Here is a 25,858-nt window from a genome sequence, read left to right as displayed (position 1 = left end):
TAGAATCAAATTATGAATACACAGAGGCATTTGACCAGTTTGGATGTGGTTGGCGTGGGTTTGCATATTGAGCCCGGGATATGAGTAGTTGGGGTTCCTTTGTTTAGTTTTATGACACTTTTACCTACAGTTCAGCAATATTACTGCACCAGTCACCAGAAATGGGCTTTGGAGAGAATACTAAGTTCAGGAATTGAACCCAGCCAGGTACTCGACTTTACCATCTTACTGCACCATAAGAAGTTTTTGTCTTGCTCAAGATTTGTGTCCTGCAGATTCAGTTCCTCGAACCATTCTGTTATGTAATTGGAGCTTTGTTCAAGGTGACCTTAGACAACACACTCACTCACTCTCACTCACTCACTCACTCACACATACACACACTATGGCTGTGTGATGATTTCCTTGCTTTTGGATCAAGTGGTCAGACCGGCTGCCTTGGTTGACATTTCATTGTATCCCATTAGTGTAGAGAGATGTTCATGTTGTTGATCACTGGCTTGTCTGGTCCAGTCTCAGTTATTCACTGACCACCACGTTAAAGCTGGAATTTGGTTTAGTTCAGCGCAAAACTACCTGCTGTCACTCACTCACTTTTTCTTGATTACATAACAACTTCATTTGATATTTAGTGGCTATTTTCTTACTTGTTACAAAAATGTGAGCATTTTGATAATGTACAGTATCATCATGCCATATAGGAGATTTTAAGAAGGCAGTGGTTAATCTGGCTACTACATCAGAGACATACATGTTTGAATGATGGCTGATGCTAATTATCAGGTTATCTTATTTATGTTAATGAGATGTTTTATTGTTCATGTGGTTTGAAAGGTAAAGAATGTTTCACAAGTATCAAACAATACGAATACAGGATAATATATTTCTGCTTAGATAATGCTTCAGTATTCCATACTACGAACTTTATATTGTTTGGATTATCAGGGTTCCATAATGACTGAAAGGGGGACTGTACTACATGCCCTCTTGTCTTTGTGACGATTAAAGACTTTAAACAAAGTTGAGATGACCCCCATCTCGAAATGCATCTATCACAGTACAATAAATCAGGATAATCATTTATTGTACTGTGAAGCATTTCGAAATGGGGGTCATCTCAAACATATTTTTTTATATAAATCTTTAATCCTCTCAAAGATACAAGGGCGTACTGAGAATACTGGAACCAGGGTTTGGATTGTGCACTCTGTTAATTCGTAAATACTGATGATGTGGGAGAGGTTTATTTTGACAGCTGTCAAGTGTGATATGTTAATGTATTCCAGTTCGTTAATTAATTGTATTTTGTGAAAGATTTACGTTTGAAAGGATACAGAAAGTTGTTATCACTGGTTCCGTTTATATGCGACAGGTGAGCTCTTGTTATCTCTGTATGTATGCTTTCTTCACCCTATATATAACTGATAACTCGATGATGATGATGATGATATCTACACCTGGAAGTAGACATATTGTTCTGCTTTGACTTCCGTCCATAAAATGTACTTTTCGTTACAGTGCAATTTTGTTAACTCATATTTTTTTTTTAAAAAAAACTTTGTCGGTAATGAATTTATGGCTCATCTCAAAGTGAGTTTAATGTTTTCAATGGTTCTGGAAATGTCTTTGTACTATTGCTTATTTATCATCATAAATATTCGTTATTCATTGTCAGTATGCAACCCTCAATGGTAGTGAATAAAAATCTCATTTTCTTTATATTGTTCCCATGTTGGTTTCATATGTTTGACCTCACCATTTTACAACTCAAAAAGCCATGTGGTCATATTCCGTAGAGGTCTTTTTTTTCACCAGTTTATGCGTAAAGAGGACATCATTTAAGATGGTAGTTACTGACACTTGGAGAAGACAAACTGATGTGAGTAGAGACGCATGTAGAATCCATCAAAGCTGAACCTTTCTTGCTGAACCATCGTACGACTGATGCTGAAAACTTGCACTAAATACCACGTGAGGTGTTGGAGACCCCGCAACTTTTATAAGGAATCTGTTCTTCACTGATACCGTTTCCAACAAAATGGAAGCCTTAAAGCGTGCGCTTCGTGAAAACGTATGTCTGAATAATTTCTGGTTTGTTCATGACCTCCGGGGCGATATCTGCCTGTTGGTGCATAGATGAAAGGGTGATGACTGCCTTGGATTTCTTGGGTACATAGGAAACCAGAGTTCATTTCTCTCGAAATCCAAACACTGATGAATGAACTGCTCTTGACTTACTTTTGAGAAATTCATAAACTTTCAGTTGTGTCGAACCGTGCCAATCAGTGTGAGTCGGTCTTTCTCTAAAGTTGTTGCCAGATTCAGACTGGTGAAAAAATTATCCATGATAATATTTCTACCAGATCTTGTAAATGGCCTCATTAACTCCATTACGACCTTCTCTCCCAGACCAGTCTGTACTTTCCCCTGTTCATTCCCAAGATACGGGTAACATTTCAGCGGGTAAAATGTCTTGGAATCAACAATCCAGAATAACTTGAGTCCATACTTGTCTGGTTTCATGGGAAGGTACTGTTTGAAACTCCAATGTCCGCGGAAAGGAATCAATTGCTCGTCAACTGTCAGATATGGCCCAGGGGAATAAAACTTTTCCAGCCTTAGGCTGAATTTGGAAAACAGCTCACGTATTGGTGCCAGTTTGTCATTTTTTGCTATTCTGAACTCGCTCAGCTAGCTCATCAAATCTGAGATATGTAAGGAGGGCTTGAAACCGGTCGAATTTCCTCTCTGTTTGTTTGAATCCATTTATCAGATTGCGATTTTGCAAGGTTACAGGTTAGTATATGTGACTATCATGTCGATTATTTCATCAGCAAAAATCAAACTGAAAGAGAAGGCTTTTCCATGTGACCGGCAATGTTGATCACTTTTGGTTTCTCTTGTCGGACAATATTTCTTGATGGTTTTCGTCCAGTTGGTAGAGGATTTTTTAGCCATCTCGTCCCTTCTCTGCCCCAAAATCCATCAGTTAGATTACCAATATCACAAGGTCTCTCATCATCATCAGAACTGTCATCGTCGGACTCTTCGTCCAGACTGATGTCATCATCACTCATGTCGGAATCATCACCAGGAGGAACGTAATTTTCATCTGACTCCTCAGCTTCATGTTCACAATGTTCATGCTCCTCATCAACATTATGCACCAACTCATTTTGTATAAAGCCAAATAAATTACGACCTGTCATGTTGAAGGGTAAATGACTGTCAAAAGCAATATCTGGACACACAGATTGTACATAAATGCACAGGCAAACAGTAGCGCAAGTGGGGTTGCGCAGCGTAGAGAATATGACCAACACATAATACAGGCAGACCTTGAGACAACAACCCCGCACTGGTCATTTTCTCTACGCTGCGCAACCACATTTGCACTACAGTTTGCCTGTGATAAATGGAAACAACCATAAGCATACTTCTACACTGGATTTGAAAGAAGGAAAAACTTATGTCAAAATATAGAAATTTGTTTTAGGAAATGATGAAATGATCATCATATTTATTGGGTCTTCTAGACCCCACTTGGTGGGCGAGGGCTCCACATACGTCAATATAACATTGCTCAAATTTGTACATATTTGTAAAAATATAATTTTGGCCACCTCAGTGTATGTAAATATGGTTCATTTGAAGACTCACTCACTATTCCAAGAATACCAGTTCACATGATTGAGTTTTGAACTGGTTTGAATGTTGATTTGTGTGTTTATTACCATGTAACGAAGATTTACAGAGCACTTAACCCAGATTTCAAAGCGGTGTCAACTGAGACGGTTAATAAATAAAATGCACTGCTTCAAGGTAACGTTAAGGTTGAATGTGTTTGTCAGTTGCCAGCGACATCGATGATCGATTGCCGAGAGCGAAACGATTACGTTAGACATCCAAAAGCAAGAACTAGAATCCATGATGTGGGTTTTACTTCATCAACTGATGCTGTGTTCTGTAGCCAGCTGTCTTGAATAGATAATTGGAGCCGCCTCTAACACACGCGGTGTATGGGAATATTCAATACAGAATTGCACCATTCACATATGTAGTGCAATATTAATTCATTAACATTCGGCTATGTGTATTGATAAACGATAAGGAAAACCTCATTAGCCATACAGATGTAAATAAATAATGTTCAGCGATATACTAGAGAAGGTTAGTGAGTTTCACGGATATATCGCGCTTCATTGTATGGATGAGGGATCGCTATAGGTGTGAAGCTGGCACAACAGGCGATCCTGGTCTAACCAGCAACATGAAGCCAGAAACAGACTGAGGATTCGAATCTCGAATCTGAATATTATTTTCAGATTCGGGATTCCAATCCCGAATATTGATTTTTTTTCAGATTCACAATTCGGAGGAACATTGTCAGTATATGTTATTTCACCCCCATCTAATGTTGTAGGTGATCCTTGTGTACCAGGGCAACTTGAAACATAAAGTACAGTTTCCCATATGTGAACCCCAAACTTCATTTTTCTTAACATTCGGGTTTCGATATTTGAATCCCGAATCTGAATACTTTTTCAGATTCGGGATTCTGACGAACAATGTCAATGTACATTATTCACCCCACTTTTAAGGTGGGGTATAAGGTGCTCTCTGTTTACCTGGACAACTTAAAAACATAAACAACCAAACTAAAGTTTTTCATATTTGAAACTCAAATCTGAGTCTTCTTAACATTCGGCTTACGGCATTTGAATCCCGAATATGAACAAATATACAGAGTGGGGATTCGAATCTCGAATGTGAACAAAAAAAAAACAGATTTGGGATTCGAATCCTCCATCCCGAATCCCTTTCTAAGTTCTTGTTCTCGCTCTAACCCAATAATTCTTAGCAGGGTGTGACCCAAAATCCTAGGGTAAAGTATGAGACACATGCGCTTCTCGGTCGTGTGTAACCCACTATTTCATGGGTCTCACTGTACAAATGTGGATACAAGGTACCTGTTATTAAACCCTTGTGGCCCAGGGTCAAACTAGACTGTAACCCAGTATTTCCTGGCCTGTCGTTACCCACGATACTAAGAAGACTTATGACCCCCAGGCTACTCGATAGTGTGTAATCCACTATTTCATGGGTCTCACTGTACAAATGTGGATACAAGGTACCTGTTATTAAACCCTTCCGTTTAGGCTCAAACTAGACTGTAACCCAGTATTTCCTGACTTATGACCCGCAGGCTACTCGATAGTGTGTAACCCAGTATTTCGTGGGTCTCATGGTACAGGTGTGGCGATATAAGGTGATTGTAATTAAGACATTCCAGTTATGTTGTGCCCCCGTTTCTAACGAGGTTGTAACCCATTATTTCTAAACAGGTTGTCACACAATATTCCAGGACAGGTTATGGCCCATAAGCTTCTCGATTCCGAGTAACCCATTGTTTCATTGCAAGGTGTGACCCATATATGTTTTGTAGGCTGCGAATCAAGTGTTCCTCGAGCACCTATGACCATTGGTCCTAGCTAATGTGTGACCAAACACATTTCTAATTGGTAGGCGAATCATGCGTGGCTTCGCAATGCCCCCTACTTTTCCTGGTAGGAGGCGACCAGTGTTGTGTTTCTTGATCACATCCGGTTAGATTACACCCTACCAAGAAATGCATAGATCACACTCTATAAAGGGACTTACAGACCACACTCTCTGGTTCCTAGGTAAGATGTGTCCTAAGCGTTTTTTGTTAGGGTGTGATCTATACGCTTCTGCGTAGGTTGTGACTTTTATGTGGCCCTCAAGTTTGCAGGCTAAAACAGTCGTGTTGTTATTTAGTACGATATTACGATGTACTAGGTAGTTACGTAGGTAGTTTATGTGGCCCTCAAGTTTGCAGGCTAAAACAGTCGTGTTGTTATTTAGTACGATATTACGGTGTACTAGGTAGTTACGTAAGCGATGCTGGAATAGCCACCGGCGAATTCCACACGTGTTTCATTAAGCCTTCTGAGAGAGTAACACACACCCGCGCGCACGCTGCTTGAGACCAAAACATGGCTGATATAGTTGTCACCATTTAAATGAGAGATACTATAATTTTAATTATGAGTTTATAACTCATAACTACTTTCTAAACATCAAGGATTATTACATTGACAGGTTTCACATTTTGTGGACTGGAAATCTTGTCCACTTCACAACGGTACTACAGTATATATAATATTATCATTTTAGGATTCGCTGTTGGATCAGAGAATCGACGTGTTAAATACCTCTTCACAACCATGACAGGGCGGGTAAAATCTTTCCCATGACCCCTACTTCGGTGCTTTCAAAGGTCTAACAGTACTGAAACATATTCATATGGGTACGCTCAGACTGCCCCTCCGGTGTGGCTACAAAACGTGAAGCCATTTCTGGTTAATGACTGGACCGCCCGACCATGTGTCCAGCGGTAATTCTGTTTTTTTACCATGGTTTGTTGACATGAACAATGATGTATGTATCGTACATACATATCCCCACCGGCTGGGGTACTAAAGAGCTTGTCACAAGGTCTGGTGCCTTTCATATACACATTCTATGGCATTACAGTGGCTGTATTATATTCCGAACTTCACAAAGCCGCTCGGCCGAGCGGAACGGCTGATCTGCAGAAGGCTTGTGTGGGTATTGAACACCCAGCGTTGGAGAGATACAATTGTATATTTCAAAAACTAGGCAGTGACTGAGAAGTTTGGCAAGTGACGAATTTCTATTTATCTGTTGTCATAGGGGCTCCAAAGGATATTTATATGTGAAAGTCACAAGTGGATTGAGTCGGTGAACCATGTGAGAGGTATTTCAACTTGTGATTGGCATACGTCGGTAACTTCAACATTGTAATGGCGGACGGTTAACAAGCCGCTGAGTGTGTCCAGTTACGTAACAGTACATTTCACAAATGACTTGATGCGGACAGAGTTTTAGTCATGTTTCGTTGATGATGTTTGTGGTTCAAACAGACCATGATTTATGAAAAAGCAATCGGTTGGATATGTTTGTGAATAACATAAGACCAATAACACCCAACTGACCCCCGATCATATCGTCATGAACCTGAACGACCGTGTCTGTCCGTGGATACTAACAACAATATTAGTTGTCAGCGTGAGGGCGCAGGGTAAGTACAAGACAATTTTGAAGTAATCCATTCCACACACTCTTTACAATACCTTTCTCAGACTGTACACCATAACTGCCAGGTCAAATAAGTCACACAAGAACAGATTATTCAATGCATTTGATGCGGATATCATAACTGTGTTTCGGACACAAAGTATGTACTGTTTAAGAGACCGTGTTATTTTTCATCAAATCCAATTTGATATAAATGTTACCATGTTACTACGAATGCTTGATACAAAAATCAAGATGTTGATTTATTTTATATTAAGATGTAATTCAACAAAATTTTGTCACAGATATACTTGTTTATGGTTTGATGTTTGTTTAACCAGACCTATAAATAACAGAAACAAGGCCGTTGAAATGTGTTTGATGGCTATGGCAGAGATCATCTTCATTGCGCAGTGAAATTTAATTAAACAAGCCTCATGTTTTAGATATAGAGAACAGTTTTACGCCGCTTTTAGTGGTGTCACGCAGTGTCACAGCAGGGGATGCCAGAAGTGGGTTTCACACACTGAACTCATGAGGAGAGACAAAGCTAAGTCACTGGCATGACGAAAGAACGTTTTAAACACTTGCTACCATCACGTCCCACTCATACTGTTGCCATCCAGTCCACATTCAGGGTCGTGGCGTAGACTAGTGGTTCGATTCTCCATATGGGGACAACATGTGAAGCCCATTTTTGGTGTCCCATGCGGTGATGTGGCATGAATATTGTTGAGCGAGGAGTAAAAGTAAACGCACACACACTTTTCATTCAACGCTCATAATAAAGGCTGAGGTACCAACATTATAACAGGCCTATGTTTGTCTAGCAGGCAGCTAACAGGATTGGACTGTCGTTCGCTGACATGATTGACACATGTCATCATAAGTCATTTTTGGAGATTGGCTGATTACGTCAATCATGGATTGTTTGGCCCGACTTGATTATTTACAGACCATCGTTATATACAGCTATGGCATTGTGAGTGTGACTTTTGAAGAAAACAAAAAGAAAATGAAAAGTTAAGAATCAACGCAGCTTAACATAACAGGCAAGGCGTAACGTTATAATTGCTTTAATGAAGGTCTCTCTCGCGTGTCTGGACGCGTATTGGTCAATATCTATACTGTTGCTGATCTGACATCAATACTCGCTATTTGTTTATTTAAACCTTATTGACTTATCATTTTTCTCACAGAGTAAAGGTGATGAAATATTTAGATGTAAATCGATTCTCATTGCTTAATGAGATAAAATAACTCCACTCCCCTCGTCCTCCTCTTCCTCGAGTCTGAACTGTAACGTTTTAAATGAAAATGGTATTTGTTTACTTGTTTTTGTTCGTCTGCTGTGCCCAGTGAGGCGTTGTTTCTTAAGTCTAGGCCCAATTGCACTGGTAGATGCTCATGCTGTTGAACACAGGATTGTTTTAGTACAGAGTCAGTTATTTGCAGACCACAGAAGTACTGCTGAGTGCTGCGTGAAACAAAACGCAGTCACTATTAACTCCAGGCTATCATTAATTACGGCGCAGTGTTGGTGAATATATTTCATATCTCTATATACAGATATAGCTTTGCATTTTCTGAGTGAGTGAGTGTAGTTTTAAGCCACACCCAGCAATATTCCAGCTATATGGCGGCGGTCTGTAAATAATCAAGTCTGGACCAGACAACCCAGTGGTCAACAACAAGAGCATCGATCTGCGCAATTACCAGTGACATGTGCCAACCACGTCAGCGATCACCCGATCCCACAAGTCGCCTCTTACGATAAGGATAGTCGCATTTTATGGCAGACGTACAAGGCTCTTGAATTTTCTGAACAGTGAAGTTCGTTTTGTTTAAAGTAACAGTTAAAACTTTTTTGGTCTGAACCACAACAAAACGTCCAGAGATTGGCGTCATGCAAATGTAACTACAAAAGTGGTATTCGATGACGTGCCGACCAAGTCAGCGAGACTGACTACATAATCCTGTTAGAATATTGACAGTCACTGGACTGTGGCGTAACGAAATGGATACGCCTGCCACCGATTTGCGGCTTCGGGTAGAGTCAGGAGCTAATCTTTGGGTTTACGTAAACAATCAAACCTAATGAACACAGTATTTAGCATCGTGACTTAATCAAATCATAAGGAGATTATACAAGTCGCCCGCGGGCGATGATTATGTTGCCAGGGTTTGGGTGCATATGCAACGATGAATATCACAATATTACCTGATGAAATGAATGGTTGCGTAGGAGTTTTTTATGTACCTACCCATATACTTTTGCTGTTTTCCTGTCTGTTCAGAGACTTTAATAGACTACTGTCTGTCTGAAAAGTGAGTGAGTTTAGTTTTACGACGCTTTTAGCAGGGATAAATCACTCGCTTGCTTTTTTTACCATTTGTACTTATTAACGTGTGCCTCGTCATGCTCCAACGCACACGGTCACTTGGCACGTTCCCAGTGCAACTTCAGATGTTCTTAACAGAACTTCAGCCATTTTATTGTATTAGTAGGAATTTTACAATGAATGAATGGATTATAGTAAAAATTAAGAGCTAGAATTATCTGTGAATGAATGAAAGAATAAATGATACACCGCGGCCTTCCCTCCCAAAACATGTTAACGAATGCTAAAGTATCGCGAGAACGCATGTGTTAACGTCATCTATCCTTTTTTAAAAAATCTACTTTGAGACATTTTTGTTTACATTAATAATTAATTCAGATATCCTATTGCATATGGGAAATGGAATGGACATTAACAAAATGTTACCTGACACTGTCACACTGCCCTCAAAAATAAAGTGTAAAACTGTCACACAGTGCTCTAAAACACCTTTCCAGTTTTGTCAAATAATAACATCAACAAGAAAGAAATAAGTTATGGAACTATAACCCTCAAACATCACAAGCATCAATGGCGGATCAGAACAGATCGACGATATGTCATATTTTTCACACATCTCAAATACACCCTAACATTCTTTTTTAGATTATGAAACTATCACTATTACTTCGAAACACATTTCACATCAAATCACCGTATTTTACATTTGATAATTTGATATGTAAATAATAATAGAGCAAAGGTTATTAAAACTTTCCTGGGACTTACTTAGTTTTTATTGTTGTGGTCTGTTCCATTTTACTGAAAGGTAAACAGGTAACTAATGCTTGACTAACCCACCATGACTAATCAGATAATTACCCGTCTGACAGTCTGACATTTGGGAAGATACCCATTTCACCTGATAGTATATTCCCCTAAGGATTTCTGCATGTTCTGTCCGTTTCAGACTCGATTAGCTATATACCGCCTCCACATATAGCTGTAATAAAAGAAAACTACACTAAATGAAACATTTAGTCAGTTGCTTTTGGCGCTGTTGTATCCTGGTATTTACAATGTTAGCTGGTCATGTTGAAGGCCCGGGACTTTCCGCTTGGCTGCATGGTATCAAGGACGATGTTGTAGTTCAGTGTTTACACCGGTCACACTGACGTCGTGTTTTCGATTCCTTTCATCAATGCTGTGAAGCAGATTTAAGGTCTCCCCAGCCATGATGTTACTGGAATATTGCAACAAGCGGCGTACAACCGTACATACTCTTTTCTGGTATCCGTCTACGAGAATTGATGGAATGTTGATAGAAGCGTCGTAAAATTATACTCACTCACATTCTGACTTCTTGTCCTAGTGTCATCGTGTACTAATGTCATCATGTGTGTTTATTGCAGATGGTTCCAGTGTCGCAATGGACGACATCAGTAAAGCTTTTGTATCAGCTGCCGTGCTGGTCGGAGTAGGTTTGATCGCGTATGTTGTGGCCAAGCTCGTGGATTACTGCTACGACCGAGCTACCATCAACGACGACGCCAGTGATATCAGCGAGCACACACGGAAACTAATCAAGGCCAGGATAGCACTGAGTCACTTCAAGAAACCCAAATCTAAAAAAAAGAAGAAAAAGAAACCAATGACCCTGAAAGAGCAGAGAAAGAACACAACCAAGTTCCTAAAGTTGTGGTCGGCCAACGCAAAAAGAAGAGGGTCCCAAAGACAAGTGGACAACGTTATAAACGTTGAGGAAGCTAATGCTAAAGATAAGCTCACAGTTAATGGGACTGTTAAGAAGTCATTAGCACACGTGACGTTTGAAGATGAAATTGGACAACAGACTGATGGAGGGATCAACGTACCTGTCATAGCTATCACTGAGCCGGAAAGTCATATTAGTTCACAATCGACCAAAGAATCTGGAAGAACCACTCCCATTGCAGCAAAAGCTAATCCCGAATCTGGCAGGACAACTCCTGTCAAAGACGTTTCTGGAAAGTTTCCACAGTCTAAGGATTCTTCTGTGAAAGGACACCCAGCGGTTGTAAAAAGACCTGAATCAGGAGGAAGAACTACACCAACAAATGACAAAACGTCCGGGGCCAATACCGGGAGATCAAGTCCTGTGAAAAACACTGTGAAGAACAGCCCATTGATAGCTGCGTCTGGCAAGTCCTCATCTTCAAAGGATGTTTGGAAGAAGGACCTCCCCCGCTCTTCCAGTACGAGTCCAACGAAATTGTCTAGTGGGTCCAAACCTTCTGGTTCCTCCAGACCCAAAACAGCGCCGACTTCTAGACCAGCTGGTAATAAGATCGTAGCTGTTAAACCAGCAAATAACCAGAAGACCACAAACAAACCAGCACCAAAACCGCCATCTAAAGGATCACCAGCAACATCCAAGACTTCTTCCCCTGTAAAATCGGCCCCAGGGCCTGCAAACAAACGCAAAACTGCAGCCTCCACCAGCGACGGTGACTGGGTCGAGGTTGCAGCCTCCACGAGGACAACAGCGTCTGTAGCTGTCAGTGTCGATGAGGACTTGCATAAAAAATTCGTTCATTTTCGCGGTGATTCTGATGATCTGATGATCCCTGTCTCGACAGACGCAAAAGCAACAGCAGATACGAAATCATATCAAAAAGATGCACAATCATCATCTAGTGGAGATTATGAATTTCTTCAGTCCGAGCAAAATAAAAGTTTGACTAAACCAAAAAGCGGTAATGGCACAGGTAAAAAATAAACCTGGTTTCCGAAATTTTGAAAATAGATGATATTTGTACGCCATTATTGACTGTTCCATGCGAATCCATACTTTCGAAAACATTTTTGCAGAAACATTTTGAAATACGCACAATGTATGTATCCGAGTAGTATCAGGAACATCTTCAGATCACTTTGTACCTATTGTTCGTCCGGAACTCATTTTGAGTGGTTTCGTCTGTATTTTCGAGGTTTCGCTATGTTAAAGATGCAAATGGATGATGTGGGTATGAAACAAACAAACATCCACATGAAGAAAATGCTTGTAAAGAACCGAGGTGTGGGTAATAGTTATAATATTCACATAAAACAATACCATAATACTTGATAATGCGGGAAAACATATTCATTTGGACAGAGAAACCCGTGGAATAAATGTGAATGAACCACTAAAGGTCCGTGATGATGTCAGAATCTAACGATACACAAGCCATGTCATGTTGGAGGCAAACCTGTGCCCATGTTTGAGTCGAGGGAGAGTGGGTTGGGGTTGTTGATCGCATTTACAACTTGCCCGAACAACCGCAATTATTTGACAAGCCAGAGGCAGAACATTCTCCATAGACTTGATATTCTCTTGCTGGAATACGACAAGAGACCAAGGCCTTCTTTCACAAAGCACTAAGTTGATCGTAAGTTACTAAGGTAACCTTAGTGCAGTGATAAATAATGGCAGTTAATGAAAACCTTAGTATAGGTTGCTTCATGAAAGAAGCCCCAGAACTGTCATAAACATTCCATAATTTCGTGGGGGCGGTGGGGTAGCCTAGTGGTTAAAGCGTTCGCACGTCACGCCGAAGACCCGGGTTCGATTCCCCACATGGGTACAATGTGTGAGGCCCAGTTTCTGGTGTCCCCCATCGTGAAATCGCTGGAATATTGCTAAAAGCGGCGTGAAACCAAACTCACTCACCATAATTTCGTGAAACAGGATTTCATGCGTATCCAGACTTAGGTTTTCACTTTAAAGCCTAAGGCTAGTTTTGTACGAAAAGATACTTAGTTTATATTTTTGTGGATAAATAAACTGAAAAATGAGCCTTACGTATTTCCATATTCTATTTTATATGATTTTAAATAACAGTCATATACAAAACCCACATATGATTCAAATTCAATATCATTAGGGATTATCGGTGGTTTTTCTTATGCGTACTTTGGTGAAATCTACGAATTCGGGAATTATGCTCTCACATCGAGTGAGTGAGTGAGTTTAGTCTCACGCCGCATTTAGCAAATTTCAGCAAATATCACGATGTGGTACACCAGAAATAGAACTCACTCACACACTGCACAGATGTGGGGAATGGAACCCGGGTCTTCTACGTGACGAGTGAACGCTTTAAATAGTAGATACTGCCCAAACAGACCATGAATCATGATGAAGGCATATCTTGCATCCTTCACAAAGGGAGGTAACTGCTCAAAGTGATACCACATTCAACCATAATCTTCAACCTATTTCCGCTTTCTAATAAGTATAACGAAGCTAGAATTTCGTAAAAAGTAATGTGTCTTTTACGTACTTTTGCACCGATCGTGAAATGTCATCTGCCCTTGGTGGTGATATCGCAAGTACTTTAAACTTTAGAAGTTCCAACCATACGCATTATACAAGTACTCGGTCATGCGCTATTACAGGTGTGTGTGTGTGTGTGCTGTATCATGATGGCCAATGGTTTTCTTATCGGCCACGTGACGTCAGGTGAGGTCAAGTTGAGCTCCCAACACCGTCGTCACCGCAGACTGCATGCCACTCTGCGAGGATGTTCCGCCTTGTTGTCCTCTCTGTCTGTCTCTCTTTGGGGCTCGGTGCTGCACCCACTGCCGACACCAAGTATGGCCCGATACAGGGAATTGAGACCGCCACCAATGTTATATACTACGGAGTGCCGTACGCACAGCCCCCGGTCGGTGCTCTCAGGTGTGTGTTTGTTGTTATGGTTTTGTTTCGCCTGCACATATTTATATCTACTAAGCTATCAGCATTACTGATCAAATCTGATAATGAAGCTTGAAGCATCATGTTAATTTCTTTGACAAGCATTGTAGAAGTTGAGATGAAGAATGAGGACAATTTTACGTTGACGACCAAGAGCGAACGCTGTAACCACTAGGCTACCCTACCCCCCTACTCCACCCCCCCCCCACCCCCCGATAAACGTATTGTGTCAGGTACAAAATGCAACACTTCGTTACATCCGTCAGTTCGTTATAAGCATAATTTACGTTATTTATTGTACGACTGTGTACGAATGTCGTAATACCCTCCAACTGTCACAGTATAAATTGAGTCTGGTTTCTTTAACGAAAGTGTCCGATCTTTAGAACAGTAAACTATTTTAGTTGTAGATAAATCCTATTTTTTATTATTTGTTCAATTGTGCGTCCATCTATCTTGGAACCATTAGTAGTGGATTCATCCTAACATGCATGATACTTGTCTTGAAGAAATAATTCACAGTGTTGTTCAAAAGTTAATGATATTTTAATGAGATTTTATGTTAATGAAAATGATTTTTAATTATTTTACCAGTTGCCGAATGAAACCTAACTTGCCAAAGCATCGTATAGCCTTTTCGGTATATGCACATTTCGGCGATTCATTGGTATTCCTTCAGTCACTGTCTTGATCCCGCTGGGGACTTGCTCTGTCAGGGACTTGAGCAATCATTCTCTGTTTGTTCACCAGCGTTTCCTATTTGTCCCCTGATCAGATGGTGTACAAACAAAAATGTTTTGAGATAGTGCACACGACGAGAATATGTTCCAGAAAAAAATCTCGAAACATAATTGTTTGCTTGACGTGGAATGATGAATTTAGTTGCTTGTTTTGTTTGTGTGTTGTGTAACGCCGCACTCATTAATTGTTCACCTCTGTGTCGTCGATCTGTAAATCTGACTCTTGCCTTCACTAAACAACGGAGTGATTGACATCATGAGCATCGATCTACGCAATTTAGGATATAGTATTGTAACCAATCACGTGGTAACCATTTGGGATCTTATATTAGCATAAGTCTTCATATCTTTCGTAAGCAAATTTATGAAACATTTACCATCAGGACGTTGTGGTGACATATCCTGATAAAACAACTGCTGAGACGTTCAGACTTTGCCCGAGCAGATAAGTAGTATCTTCACATTTACACAGATTGTATCTGTAGACGTCAACAAATACATACTATGGTCTAAATCTGTCATTGCATAGGGAGGTTACTCGTTATTGTCTCAATACGCCAGGATATAATGGGGTCTGTTTATTATAACTTTATTTCTGAATAGGCCACAGGCCAAATTACAGATTGGAATACAAATTGCAATAATGCACATGCAATAGGCACATCACAAATAGTACAGGGGAATGGAAAGCTTCATATAACAATATTACCTTATAACAGCGTGTTACGCAGGATATAATATTATGGTAATCAAGGATATAAGGATATGTAATGAACGAACTTGTTTATTTGAAATACTATTTTACACTTCCGTTTGCGAACTATAGCCATACTAGTATATGTACTCGGATGTTGGTACAAATTATCAAAGTTGAGACAGCGAATGCAGTAATGTTATCGGCACGTTTCTCACAATTTGTTCCCTAGTGGCAATATAGGCACATATTAATAGTACTGAGAAATGAAAGCTTGATATAAGAATATTAATATTACCTGGTAACAGTGTGTTAACAGTAGGATATATGATAAACAAGGATATAAGGATATGTGATTAATGAACTTGGTTATTTAGAAATACTATTTTTTCACTTCCTTTTGCGAGCTACAGCCCTGCTAACTTATTTGTACTCGCATGTCGGTACAGATTACAAGTCAACATTACGACAATGAATGCAATAATATTATGGTCACGATTATAACGCCCGCCCCAGTTTCAGGATAATCTATCAACCCAAGAAATCTTATTCCCCATCACCATCACCACATACTCGCAGGTCCATACAAAATCGGATATCAGGAATTAACATAACGGGTGTCCGGGTAATAGGGATTGGAGAACGCAAGTGGAATATTTTGACCTTAGATTTTAAATCATTCACAAATGCTATTACTGACAACACAATGTATGTTGCCAGTATCAGTCGGTCGCTGCATACCTGAGAGGGACAAATGTCATATTGCATATTTAATTACGATCAGCTATTCAATGCACACAGTGAAGTTGGTGTATACGTTGACAGACGCTTTAGAATTGGACTTTTTGAATTGGAAATTTGAATTGGAAACCTTAAACTCGTGTACAGTGAAAGCTGTCCTAACTGACTGAATAAATAGTCCAATGTAGACAATGTGTCAGATTGTAGAGCTGATGCTAAATGTACAAGTCACGAATGAGACTGAGATTGTATGCCTGTGATGACAACTTGCTGGATTGGACAGATGCCGGTTTCGACAGGTCCCACTATATATATTGACCATAGGGTGACCTCGTCTATGTGGATACCAGAAGACCTATTATTGTTCATTTCCCGATATCAGTATGTCAGTATGTCACATGTCACTAACTTGTCCTTCAAGCAGAATGAATTGAAAATGCTTATCGCATCATGGAATTTGCTCATGTTCAGAAATCACTATCTTCATCAGTTTTATTCATCTTCATCAGCGCTAATATATTGACAGACCTCACTAGATGATAGACTATAGGCAAACGTTCACGCAAATGCAACGTTCCAAAAGATATTACGAAGCCACCAGCTGTGATCAACAGAGCGTGTTTTAAATGAAGGGCACCTTCTGCTTGCCTAGATCTATATACAGTGTATTTACTTTCCGAAATACGAACTCTGATATTACTAGAAGGTTAGGTTTTCATGTCAGACGTTGGTTACACAAGACTCCTCATTACTGGGTTCCGTCCTATTGCGCAAGTTAGTGCGATAACCCGTCTAGAATGTAAATTTAGACTAACTGGATGCATAAATATAAATCAATATGATTTGATAAGTCTAAGCACTTGAATACTGCAACACTACGCTCCTTCTAATCCTAGCAAACATGTCGTACAGCGTGCTCTGTCGCTCAGTGAGCTCTGGCAAACGAAAACATGGAAATCATGGAAATCTCAAAACGTGGCAGTGCCGCTAGAAATGTTTGACGTTCTGGTACGGGTACGGGTACGGGTACGGGTACGGGTGCTGAACTAACATTACATCAGCCTCGTTGTGCGTTACAGACATAGGCTTAATAGAAACGCAGAACAGGTTTAACCGGTGGGCTAGATACATTGTGAAATATTTTACGACCTCATCAAACAGGGTCAGTTAGTGATGCCATAATTACGGCCTGCTGCCTGAACCTCGTCATAATGTATAGAAAAGCGGTGTTATTAAAGTTTAAAATTAAAATTCATTTGTAAATACCATTTTCTTATGAAACAAGGAATTGGAATTCAGTTTAAGCAGAGTTTTTTGTGGTGTCTATTTTCCCTTTCACACAAGAAAATTCGGATCGGCTGAAAAGAAGGTCATTGTCTGAATATGTTAATGAGACTTATGTTTCGGTACGTATGTTTATTTGTTTGTTTTCTGATGCATTTGTATGGACTCGGGCTATCCATTATGACATCCATCTGTGTTTCTACCATAAACTGCCGTTTAAAAACAAATAAATAATCAGGCAACCCAAACTAGCCTTATCATATTAAACCATCGAGCGGGCTGTGGGTTAAAACAGTGTCATAACTGACATGTTGCACCTTAAAAGGGTCCCTACACGGTAGTCATGCACGGTAGCTGATGACAACTGGCTTTAAATCAAAGCTGAATCATCTCTAATTGTGAATCACATTCGGTGGCTAGAACCGCACCATATTTTCACCATTTGTAGGCGTCTGTCATGTATTTATTGCAGCTCATCACGTTTTCTTTATCCAGTTGATATCAGCTGGATAATATCCGGGTGTTAGCAGCCAATGTGTAAATTTGCGTCCCTTGAGCGTGTAAGCACCCTGTGATCAAATATGGAAATTTAACGAACGCTTCACATTTATCGCTCTTGGTAATATCATATTTGCAAATCACGTATATAGTTGAGAATGAGTATAGATGTGTTTAAATGAAATACCTGCTTTCTACTCGTCAGATGAGTGACATTTTTATTATTCTTGAAGGAGATTGTGTGATCACATTCTGACATTGTGTACAATAAAATATTTTGTTGAGAATTCTGTTATATTTGCTGGACGAAGTCCTCTCAACATCATTCTGTTGTGCTGGCCGAGGGTTCGAATCCCAGATTCTCTGTGATTGTTTCTTAGTCTATCGGTACCATACCTATACTCATGAGATTCGGGTTTAAAAAGTCTTGGAGTTTCTGGCCTTCCCTAGAACAAGTATGAGAGGCGTTAAACCGACCCCCTTCCCTTTCCTACCCCCAGATGGGCACCACCGAAGGATCTTGCACCATGGGCCCCGTCCGTGTACAGCGCTACCAACATAAAACCAGGCTGCCCACAGTATAAGTGCGATGCCTTGGACCCGCCCATGGTTTGCCCCCAAACTGTGAGTACAGGACTCCGTCCTCCTTCCAATATCCACCAGTTCTACCCTCAAGGCTCTACTGAACTAATATCTCCATATCGTTGTAAAATATGTTTGAACCCGATCCATACGTTTGTTGCGTTAATTTGAAAAAGCTGATATACCATGGAACAAGACGTCTGTTAGGTATTGAGCCATTCGTTCATTATGTGATGCGGAGGTTGGTCGTCTGGTCAAAGCGTTCGCTCATCAAAATAAATACCCGGGTTCGTTCCCCACATTGGTACAATGAGTGAAGCCCTTTACTGCTGTCCCCCGCCGTGATGTTGCTGAAACATTGCCCAAGACGGCGTAAATGTAAACTCACTCATGTTCAATATGTTTTGTGGATTGTCGTAAAACGTTTCATGTTTCATCTTCTATTTTTTTTAATTGTAGTCGCTTTATGACTGTAAAATGTTGACGATGCGACGTTCAATTTTAACTCAAGAGAAATAGAAACCTTCTTTTGTGGCAAATCTGTAACGACAATAACGGCATCACGTTTATTTTCATGACGAAAATATGGCGTTGTCGCACTTTGGTTAAATATGCCACTTTCGTTTGTTATCAGGGCGACTTACCAATGCCCATATTTTGATTCCATATTTTAATCCCTTCTCACGCATGCGCTCATTGTAACTAACAACATGGTAATAAGAGGGTGATAAATGATTTGGAATGAGTGAGTGTGTTTAGATTTAAGCCGCTTTTAGCAATATTTCAGCAATATCACAACGGGACACACCAGAAATGGGCTTCGCATATTGTACCCATGTGGGGAATTGAACCTGATTTTCCGACGTGGCGAACGAACGCTTTATAATTAACCACTAGACTACCATATCGCGGCGATTTGTAATGAGAAGCAGTAATAGACAGTACTAAGGTGGAATGAAGAAGAAAACAATCCAAAACAAGTACATGGATACATCTTTAGTTTTATTCTTAGATTTCCGAAGACTGCCTGTATTTGAACATCTGGGCACCCCTCGGCACCAACTCCACCTCCTCCCTCGCCGTCATGGTCTACATTCACGGCGGCAATTTCGTCCACATGAGCGGTGGCAGTTTGTTGTACGATGGCAGTATTCTCAGTCAGAAGGGTGACGTCATCCTCGTTAATGTGGACTACAGACTCGGTAAGGCGCCATTGTTTATTTCACATATGATGTGGTTGCAGGTGTCTATTGCCTTAGTCGATTGTGCAGAGTTGCGTCCCTTGGGTTGATAAGGATCCTGTTATATCATATATTACAAATATGTTTTTCTGCGCATCGGCTCTTACATACACAGCCAGAAAAGTCGTTCAACAAATAAACAGAATGCTCACTTTACTTCTTGAATAAATCAAACCAGAGTCCCATTTCACAAAGAGATCGCAGCGCAACGACTGTCGTAATTCTACGTTAAAGTATGGGAGTTACGATCACACTAGCGGTATGATCGATCTGTGAAACGGACCCTGGTGCAACAATCAATACAATATCTTTACGATAAATATCACAGCAAGTTTTGTACAGAGTATACCCTATTTCCGATTTTATACCGATCATCGACCAGTATCGTCACCTGAATTATTTAAATAGAATAGTTAGCGATGTTGTAAATTCATCTTTCAATAAAGCAAGATAACTCTTGATTTAATCACACATCGTAATCAACGTATATTTTATCAAAGCCCGGGCTCGATTCTAAACATCTGTACAATGTGTCAAGCCCAGTTTTGGTGTCCACCGCCATGCTATTGCTGGGATATTGCTAAAAGCGGCGTAAAATCATACTCCCTCACATGGAGACTCTGTTGATGATGCAGGTGCTCTTGGTTTCCTGGTAACCGGGAACGATGCTGGAGACGCGACGGGGAACTACGGCATCTTGGACCAGAGACAGGCGCTGAAGTGGGTAAAGGAGAACATCAAAGCGTTTGGCGGTGACCCAAACAGAGTAAGTACTGACGTGATACACGCAGAGTACATGCATGTCACACATACGGATCATCGAAGTTGGGGATTTAATTATAATAGTGATAGCAACAATCCGCATATATGACTCTCATATCGAGCACTTCGCCTGTTGACGGCGCCACATACATTACGATCCCCGGCTAAAGGACACTAGCTTATTTTCCGATACTTTATCAACTCATGAGCGTTAGGAGCAATGACCGAAGCACTCACATGCCAGCACATCCTTGAGAATTTGTCAAGGTCCTCCTCAATTACCACCTTAGTTCCATTTTCATTCTCTTACGATCACATCTATGATGTAATGGATAACGATCTGCTCGGAAAGAAAACGGACGGGATTCGATCCCCGATCGCGTCACTCCGAACTTGTACAGATACGCATAAGCACACGTGCATAACTCTGTATTTCACAAACCTCTATGATGATAAACACACTGATGACATGAAATAACATTTATGAATGTTCGGTTCTATAGATGAAAATACAGTGGAAGCTGTCTAAACCGGCACTCATTGGTACTGAAGAAAACATCCGGTTTAGACAAAGGGCTGGATTGTAGAGCTAATGGTAAATGTTCAAGCTATGTAAGGGTCGAGATTGTATGCCGATATTGACAACTTGCCGGATTGGACAGATGCCGGTTCTGACAGCTTCCACTGTAGTGACTTAACTTCAGAAGCTACGCTATGTTGGACCCAGGCTATTTATTGTAATAGCATGGTATAAAACAATTCCTGTCTAACAGAAGGTCTTAGACCCTCAAAGGCGACCATCAGCTCCTAACTATGAGAGAATATGGCTCAATGTCAACCTATCTGTTTATCAAGTTGCGTAAATCCTGGTTATGCTTGGTTTTCACCAGCCCGTGTTTGTCGTAAGAGGAAACTGACGAGATCGGATCTTTAGACTCGCTTACCTGATGACTCATGTTATCGTACCTCTGTGAGATCGATACTCTTGGCGTAAGCCAGTGGGTTGTGTGGTCCAGACTCGATTATTTACAGACAGCTTTCACATAGCTGGAATATTGCTGAGTGCGGCATAATACTACAACAAACTGACCAGGAAACACATATCAATGCAAAAATCCACATTAAATATCCTATTGACTCAATTCTATCTGAAAATCGAACATTCAGAAAATATTAGATACCTAAAATATGCCAGTGTACAAAAAGTAACCATTAAAATACAAGATGTGTCGTGTCTGAGTTTATATGTTATCTAGGTTTCACCTTGTTGAGTTTGAGTATTGCCGTGTGATGTTAAACTACAACCAAAACATGTTTGCGAGCTAGCACACTCACGTCGTCGACTCTAATCCAATGTCAGAATTCATGGTTTGAACCTACCTGTTGTCGTATATTGAGTCTGTTATGCATCCCGATCAAAGCTGAAACACTGTTGCACATATTATCATTTTACATTGGCTTCAGTTATGATTCTCATTACACTGCGTGGTGGTTGGTTAGCCTAGTGAGTCAAGCGTTCGCCTTACACACCGAATACTGGGTCATAATCCCAAAATGGGTACAACGTTTGAAGCCCATTTCTGCTGTCCTAATGGTGATCTGGTTATATTGCTAAAATATTGTTAAAAGCCGGGGCCCAAATACTCATCACTCACTCACCCCTTTCGGAATGTCTGCCAATGTTGATATTTGGAAAGCCGATTCTGACCTATTAACATGACTATTATTCAGTTACGTCCTTGTTTTGCAGGTAACCTTGTTCGGTCAGAGTGCAGGAGCGCAGTCCGCCATGATCCACTTGGCCTCGGGAGAAAGCGGGGCATATTTCAGTAACGCTATCATCGAGAGTGCTCCTTTTTCCATCCCGTACAAGTCATACGCGGAGGCTCTTCTCCTTGGGGCACACATGGCCAAACTCCTGAACTGCACCGCCAGGGACATGAACTGCCTCCGACAGCGGAGCAGTGTGGACATCGCCTACGCTCAGTACCTCAGCAGAAATAAACTGTCTTCACTCAAGTTACTGGAAGACTTCGAGCCGTGGGGGCCTTGGGTAGACGGCGTCATCGTAACAGGGGAACCAGTAGCCACAATGGATAAGGGTCACTTCCAGAGAAAACCAATAATGCTGGGCACAACATCTGAGGAAACCCGGTTGTACATCTTCGGCGCCTGGAACAAACCTGTAGACAACGTTCTTTATGAAGCCGCAGTAACGGCAACACATCCCAACCATGTCATTGCGATCCTTCGCGAATACCCTCCGAACTCCCCTCAAGACGAAAGGGACAATATGGCGGCTCTTGCAACAGATTACGTTTTTGGATGTCCCACACGTCACATCGCTCGAGAAATTGTGAAATACGGCATTGCTGATGTGTGGATGTATATTTACGACCATGCGTTTTCCTTTCCCGGCTGGGGTAATCTGACCTTCTGTCAAGGTCACGTGTGCCATGGCTCGGAAGTTCCATTTGTGTTCCAGTCGGCAGGCCAGGGAGGGTTTAAGTACACTCCTGATGAAATTGTTCTCAGTGATTTAGTTATCAGTTATTGGTCAAACTTCGCAAAAACTGGCAATCCCCAAGGAGTGTCTGACTCTGGGGTCAAGGTCAAGGCCGTTCCAGAGTGGCCTCTGTTTCACACAGAAAATCAGTGGCCGTATCAGCACTTCAAGACTCCATCCTCCTTCACTGATACATTCTACAACGCACCTTTCTGTGACTTCTGGGATAAAGTTGGATACAATAACTAACATGTACAGATGTTGACTAAACATACACTCGATTATACATAATACAGTCGAGTTATAAAACTTATTTGCTGTCATTATCCTTGTAAAATTAGTTGCTTTCTTGTACATCCGTGACTTGGTAACTAAAATTGGGTACTCAGGTTGAGGTCAGTTGAAGTTTACCAGCATTTTTTCCATATACAAACGAGAGGAAAAAAAACAAACAACATACATTCAGTTGATGCGATAACTGTACCTATGCCTGTATAGTATTTCTGTCATAGAATGCGACGCGTCGCAATTTCTGACCCTGTTACGTCCAAGTAGCTGAAGTCGTTTTAATTGCCATATGTATAGCACATTTTCAACTCCTGCCTTTGATGTGACCCACCAGAAACATCGCACTTCCATATTGCTCGCAGACTACACGTGTTATGAAATACAATTTCAACAGAATCAACACCACAGCGTCTGTTGTCCACTGACCTACTGTTTTATACTATTGACTTGCTTGGTTGTCCTGATAAAAACAAATATATCCCTTTTCATATACGGATTGGCTAATACTTCCCATGTAAGTTAAAGCTATATTCTGCGAGCGAGTGAGTATGGCTTTATGCCGCAATATGAGCATTCCAGCATAGTCACGGCGGGGGATCTCTAAAATGGGCTTCACACATTCTTCCCGTGTGAGAAATCGAACCCGAATCATCGTCGTGATGAGCCGTTGGGCTGTCCTACCACCTCCTGGTGAGTGAGCGCGGACAGCAATATTGGGCTTCACATATTTCTTACAAAAACGTTGTCGGGTGATCTTAACTGAATAACGGACTAATATTTCACTTCAGATTATTTGATTCTCAAATAAAACCAAATATTGCACATATCTTTCAAGTAAAACCAAAAATGCTTTCATTTGTTTCATCAGAACGTTTGATTCTGATATAGACTTACTGGCGACCGAATCATAGCAAGTTTCGTAACAATGTTTCCTCGAGTAATCGCCACTGGTCGCACGGCACACTCTGAGTAATCCCTTCTTTGCTTCTGCATGACTTTACTCTGACTTTATGAACCCTCTTGGCTCTATCTATCATACTAGAGAAAACTCAAAGGGAGTACAAAGTCAAAGGGATGTATATAACGGAACGTTGGTGAGCTATTCAGTCAAGCGAAACACACGTGTCCACAACGGCACTTCAAAGTACACCCCTGTGTCGTGAAACAGTTTAGGTAATAACTTCAAACACTCTCGATTATTTTTTATTGTAACCCCCATATTGATAATTTATTTTTTATGAAGCTTGACTATCCTCCTCAATACAGAAAGGTTCTAGTTAAACAATTCGTATGATCCATGTTTTAATTATACATACAGAGCAACGTGTATATATATATATAATTTTTTTCACTGTGCTGTTTATACAATACAAACACTCAAGGGGAACGATAGTCAGCGCGCGGAACAGAATGAATTGATCCAATGCAATGCACTGTTATGGCACATTGTGTTTTTGTTGTATCCAGATATATGTATGTTGTTCTACATGTATATTAGGATCACATGGGATGATGAAAATAAACAACCTGAAAAAAACGTTCTCAGGTACGTTTACAACTTCAAATAGAAACAACAACAAACGGGAAAATGCACGTATTTCTGCGAGCCATGCAGCGGTGTAAGCGTTAGTCATCCAGATTGGTTAATTTTTTCACTGTGCTGGTTCATCAATTTGTTCATCAAGTTTATTTGTGCCATAAAAACAACCAACATTCTAATTGGTATCACTATTGTGTGTAGTTGTTGAAAACTAACAATATAAACATTCAATCGTTTTTGCCTTTATATGTGATGAAATCAGACAATTATGATTATTGTTCTGTACTTATTTCAAGAGATCTGTTCCATTGTTGTTCACAAACAATAGCGATAATGATGCATTTTAATTATTGGCAGACAGGGTTTGGTCAACAAAGAGTCCTTGAGGCCACAATGCATGCTTTCTTTGTGACAAAAAATCCTAGGTGGTCATGTAGGAGCTGAGCAGGCGCAGGCATGCAGATATGTAAATATAATACAAGATACAATATACACTATACTGATGAAATGGTGAAACTGACTTATGAAAATAAATTTATAAAAGATAGAGAATGAAATGAAGTTATGGTGAACAAGAACACTTACACCAATTGGTAGAAATGTTATTTTGAAATCACTATTACCAGCAAAATTAAATCATTTATTTTCTTTAATTCCACCACCCCCAGATGAAACGATAAATACATTCCCACAAACATGTTTCATATTTGTATGGAAATACAAACCTGATAAAATTAGAACGGATGTAATCGATCTGCCACCTGAGTACGGAGGAATTAGTGTTCCACTTATTAAGAACATTATTTATGCTTGTAAAAT

The 25,858-nt window shown here is 40.4% G+C and overlaps 2 protein-coding genes across 2 annotated transcripts; both read left to right on the top strand.

The window, feature by feature from the left end:
- The first annotated feature begins 6,618 nt into the window (after positions 1-6,618).
- Positions 6,619-12,456, top strand: LOC137258461 (nucleolar protein dao-5-like). The gene is made up of 2 exons (XM_067796147.1): positions 6,619-7,126; positions 10,856-12,456. Exons 1-2 carry the CDS (start codon positions 7,057-7,059, stop codon positions 12,199-12,201), a joined length of 1,416 nt encoding a protein of 471 aa, XP_067652248.1. The 5' UTR covers positions 6,619-7,056; the 3' UTR covers positions 12,202-12,456.
- A 1,451-nt stretch (positions 12,457-13,907) lies between these two features.
- Positions 13,908-25,036, top strand: LOC137257714 (cAMP-regulated D2 protein-like). Its single transcript, XM_067795109.1, has 5 exons — positions 13,908-14,145; positions 18,621-18,744; positions 19,715-19,904; positions 20,579-20,709; positions 22,456-25,036. Exons 1-5 carry the CDS (start codon positions 13,988-13,990, stop codon positions 23,458-23,460), a joined length of 1,608 nt encoding a protein of 535 aa, XP_067651210.1. The 5' UTR covers positions 13,908-13,987; the 3' UTR covers positions 23,461-25,036.
- Positions 25,037-25,858: the final 822 nt, after the last annotated feature.

Source organism: Haliotis asinina, chromosome 12 (assembly GCF_037392515.1).
Source record: "Haliotis asinina isolate JCU_RB_2024 chromosome 12, JCU_Hal_asi_v2, whole genome shotgun sequence".
Classification (NCBI taxonomy): Eukaryota; Metazoa; Mollusca; class Gastropoda; order Lepetellida; family Haliotidae; genus Haliotis; species Haliotis asinina.
The sequence above is the reverse complement of the archived record's forward strand: the minus strand, read 5'-3'. Positions and strand labels throughout refer to the sequence as shown.

Bases quoted from the DNA above. Each gene is read 5' to 3' on its own strand.
- LOC137258461 (XM_067796147.1), top strand. From the start codon at position 7,057: ATGAACCTGAACGACCGTGTCTGTCCGTGGATACTAACAACAATATTA. The intron at 7,127-10,855 runs GTAAGTACAAGA...TGTTTATTGCAG, and splicing joins TGTCAGCGTGAGGGCGCAGG to ATGGTTCCAGTGTCGCAATG.
- LOC137257714 (XM_067795109.1), top strand. From the start codon at position 13,988: ATGTTCCGCCTTGTTGTCCTCTCTGTCTGTCTCTCTTTGGGGCTCGGT. The intron at 14,146-18,620 runs GTGTGTGTTTGT...TCCTACCCCCAG, and splicing joins CCCCCGGTCGGTGCTCTCAG to ATGGGCACCACCGAAGGATC. The intron at 19,905-20,578 runs GTAAGGCGCCAT...TTGATGATGCAG, and splicing joins TAATGTGGACTACAGACTCG to GTGCTCTTGGTTTCCTGGTA.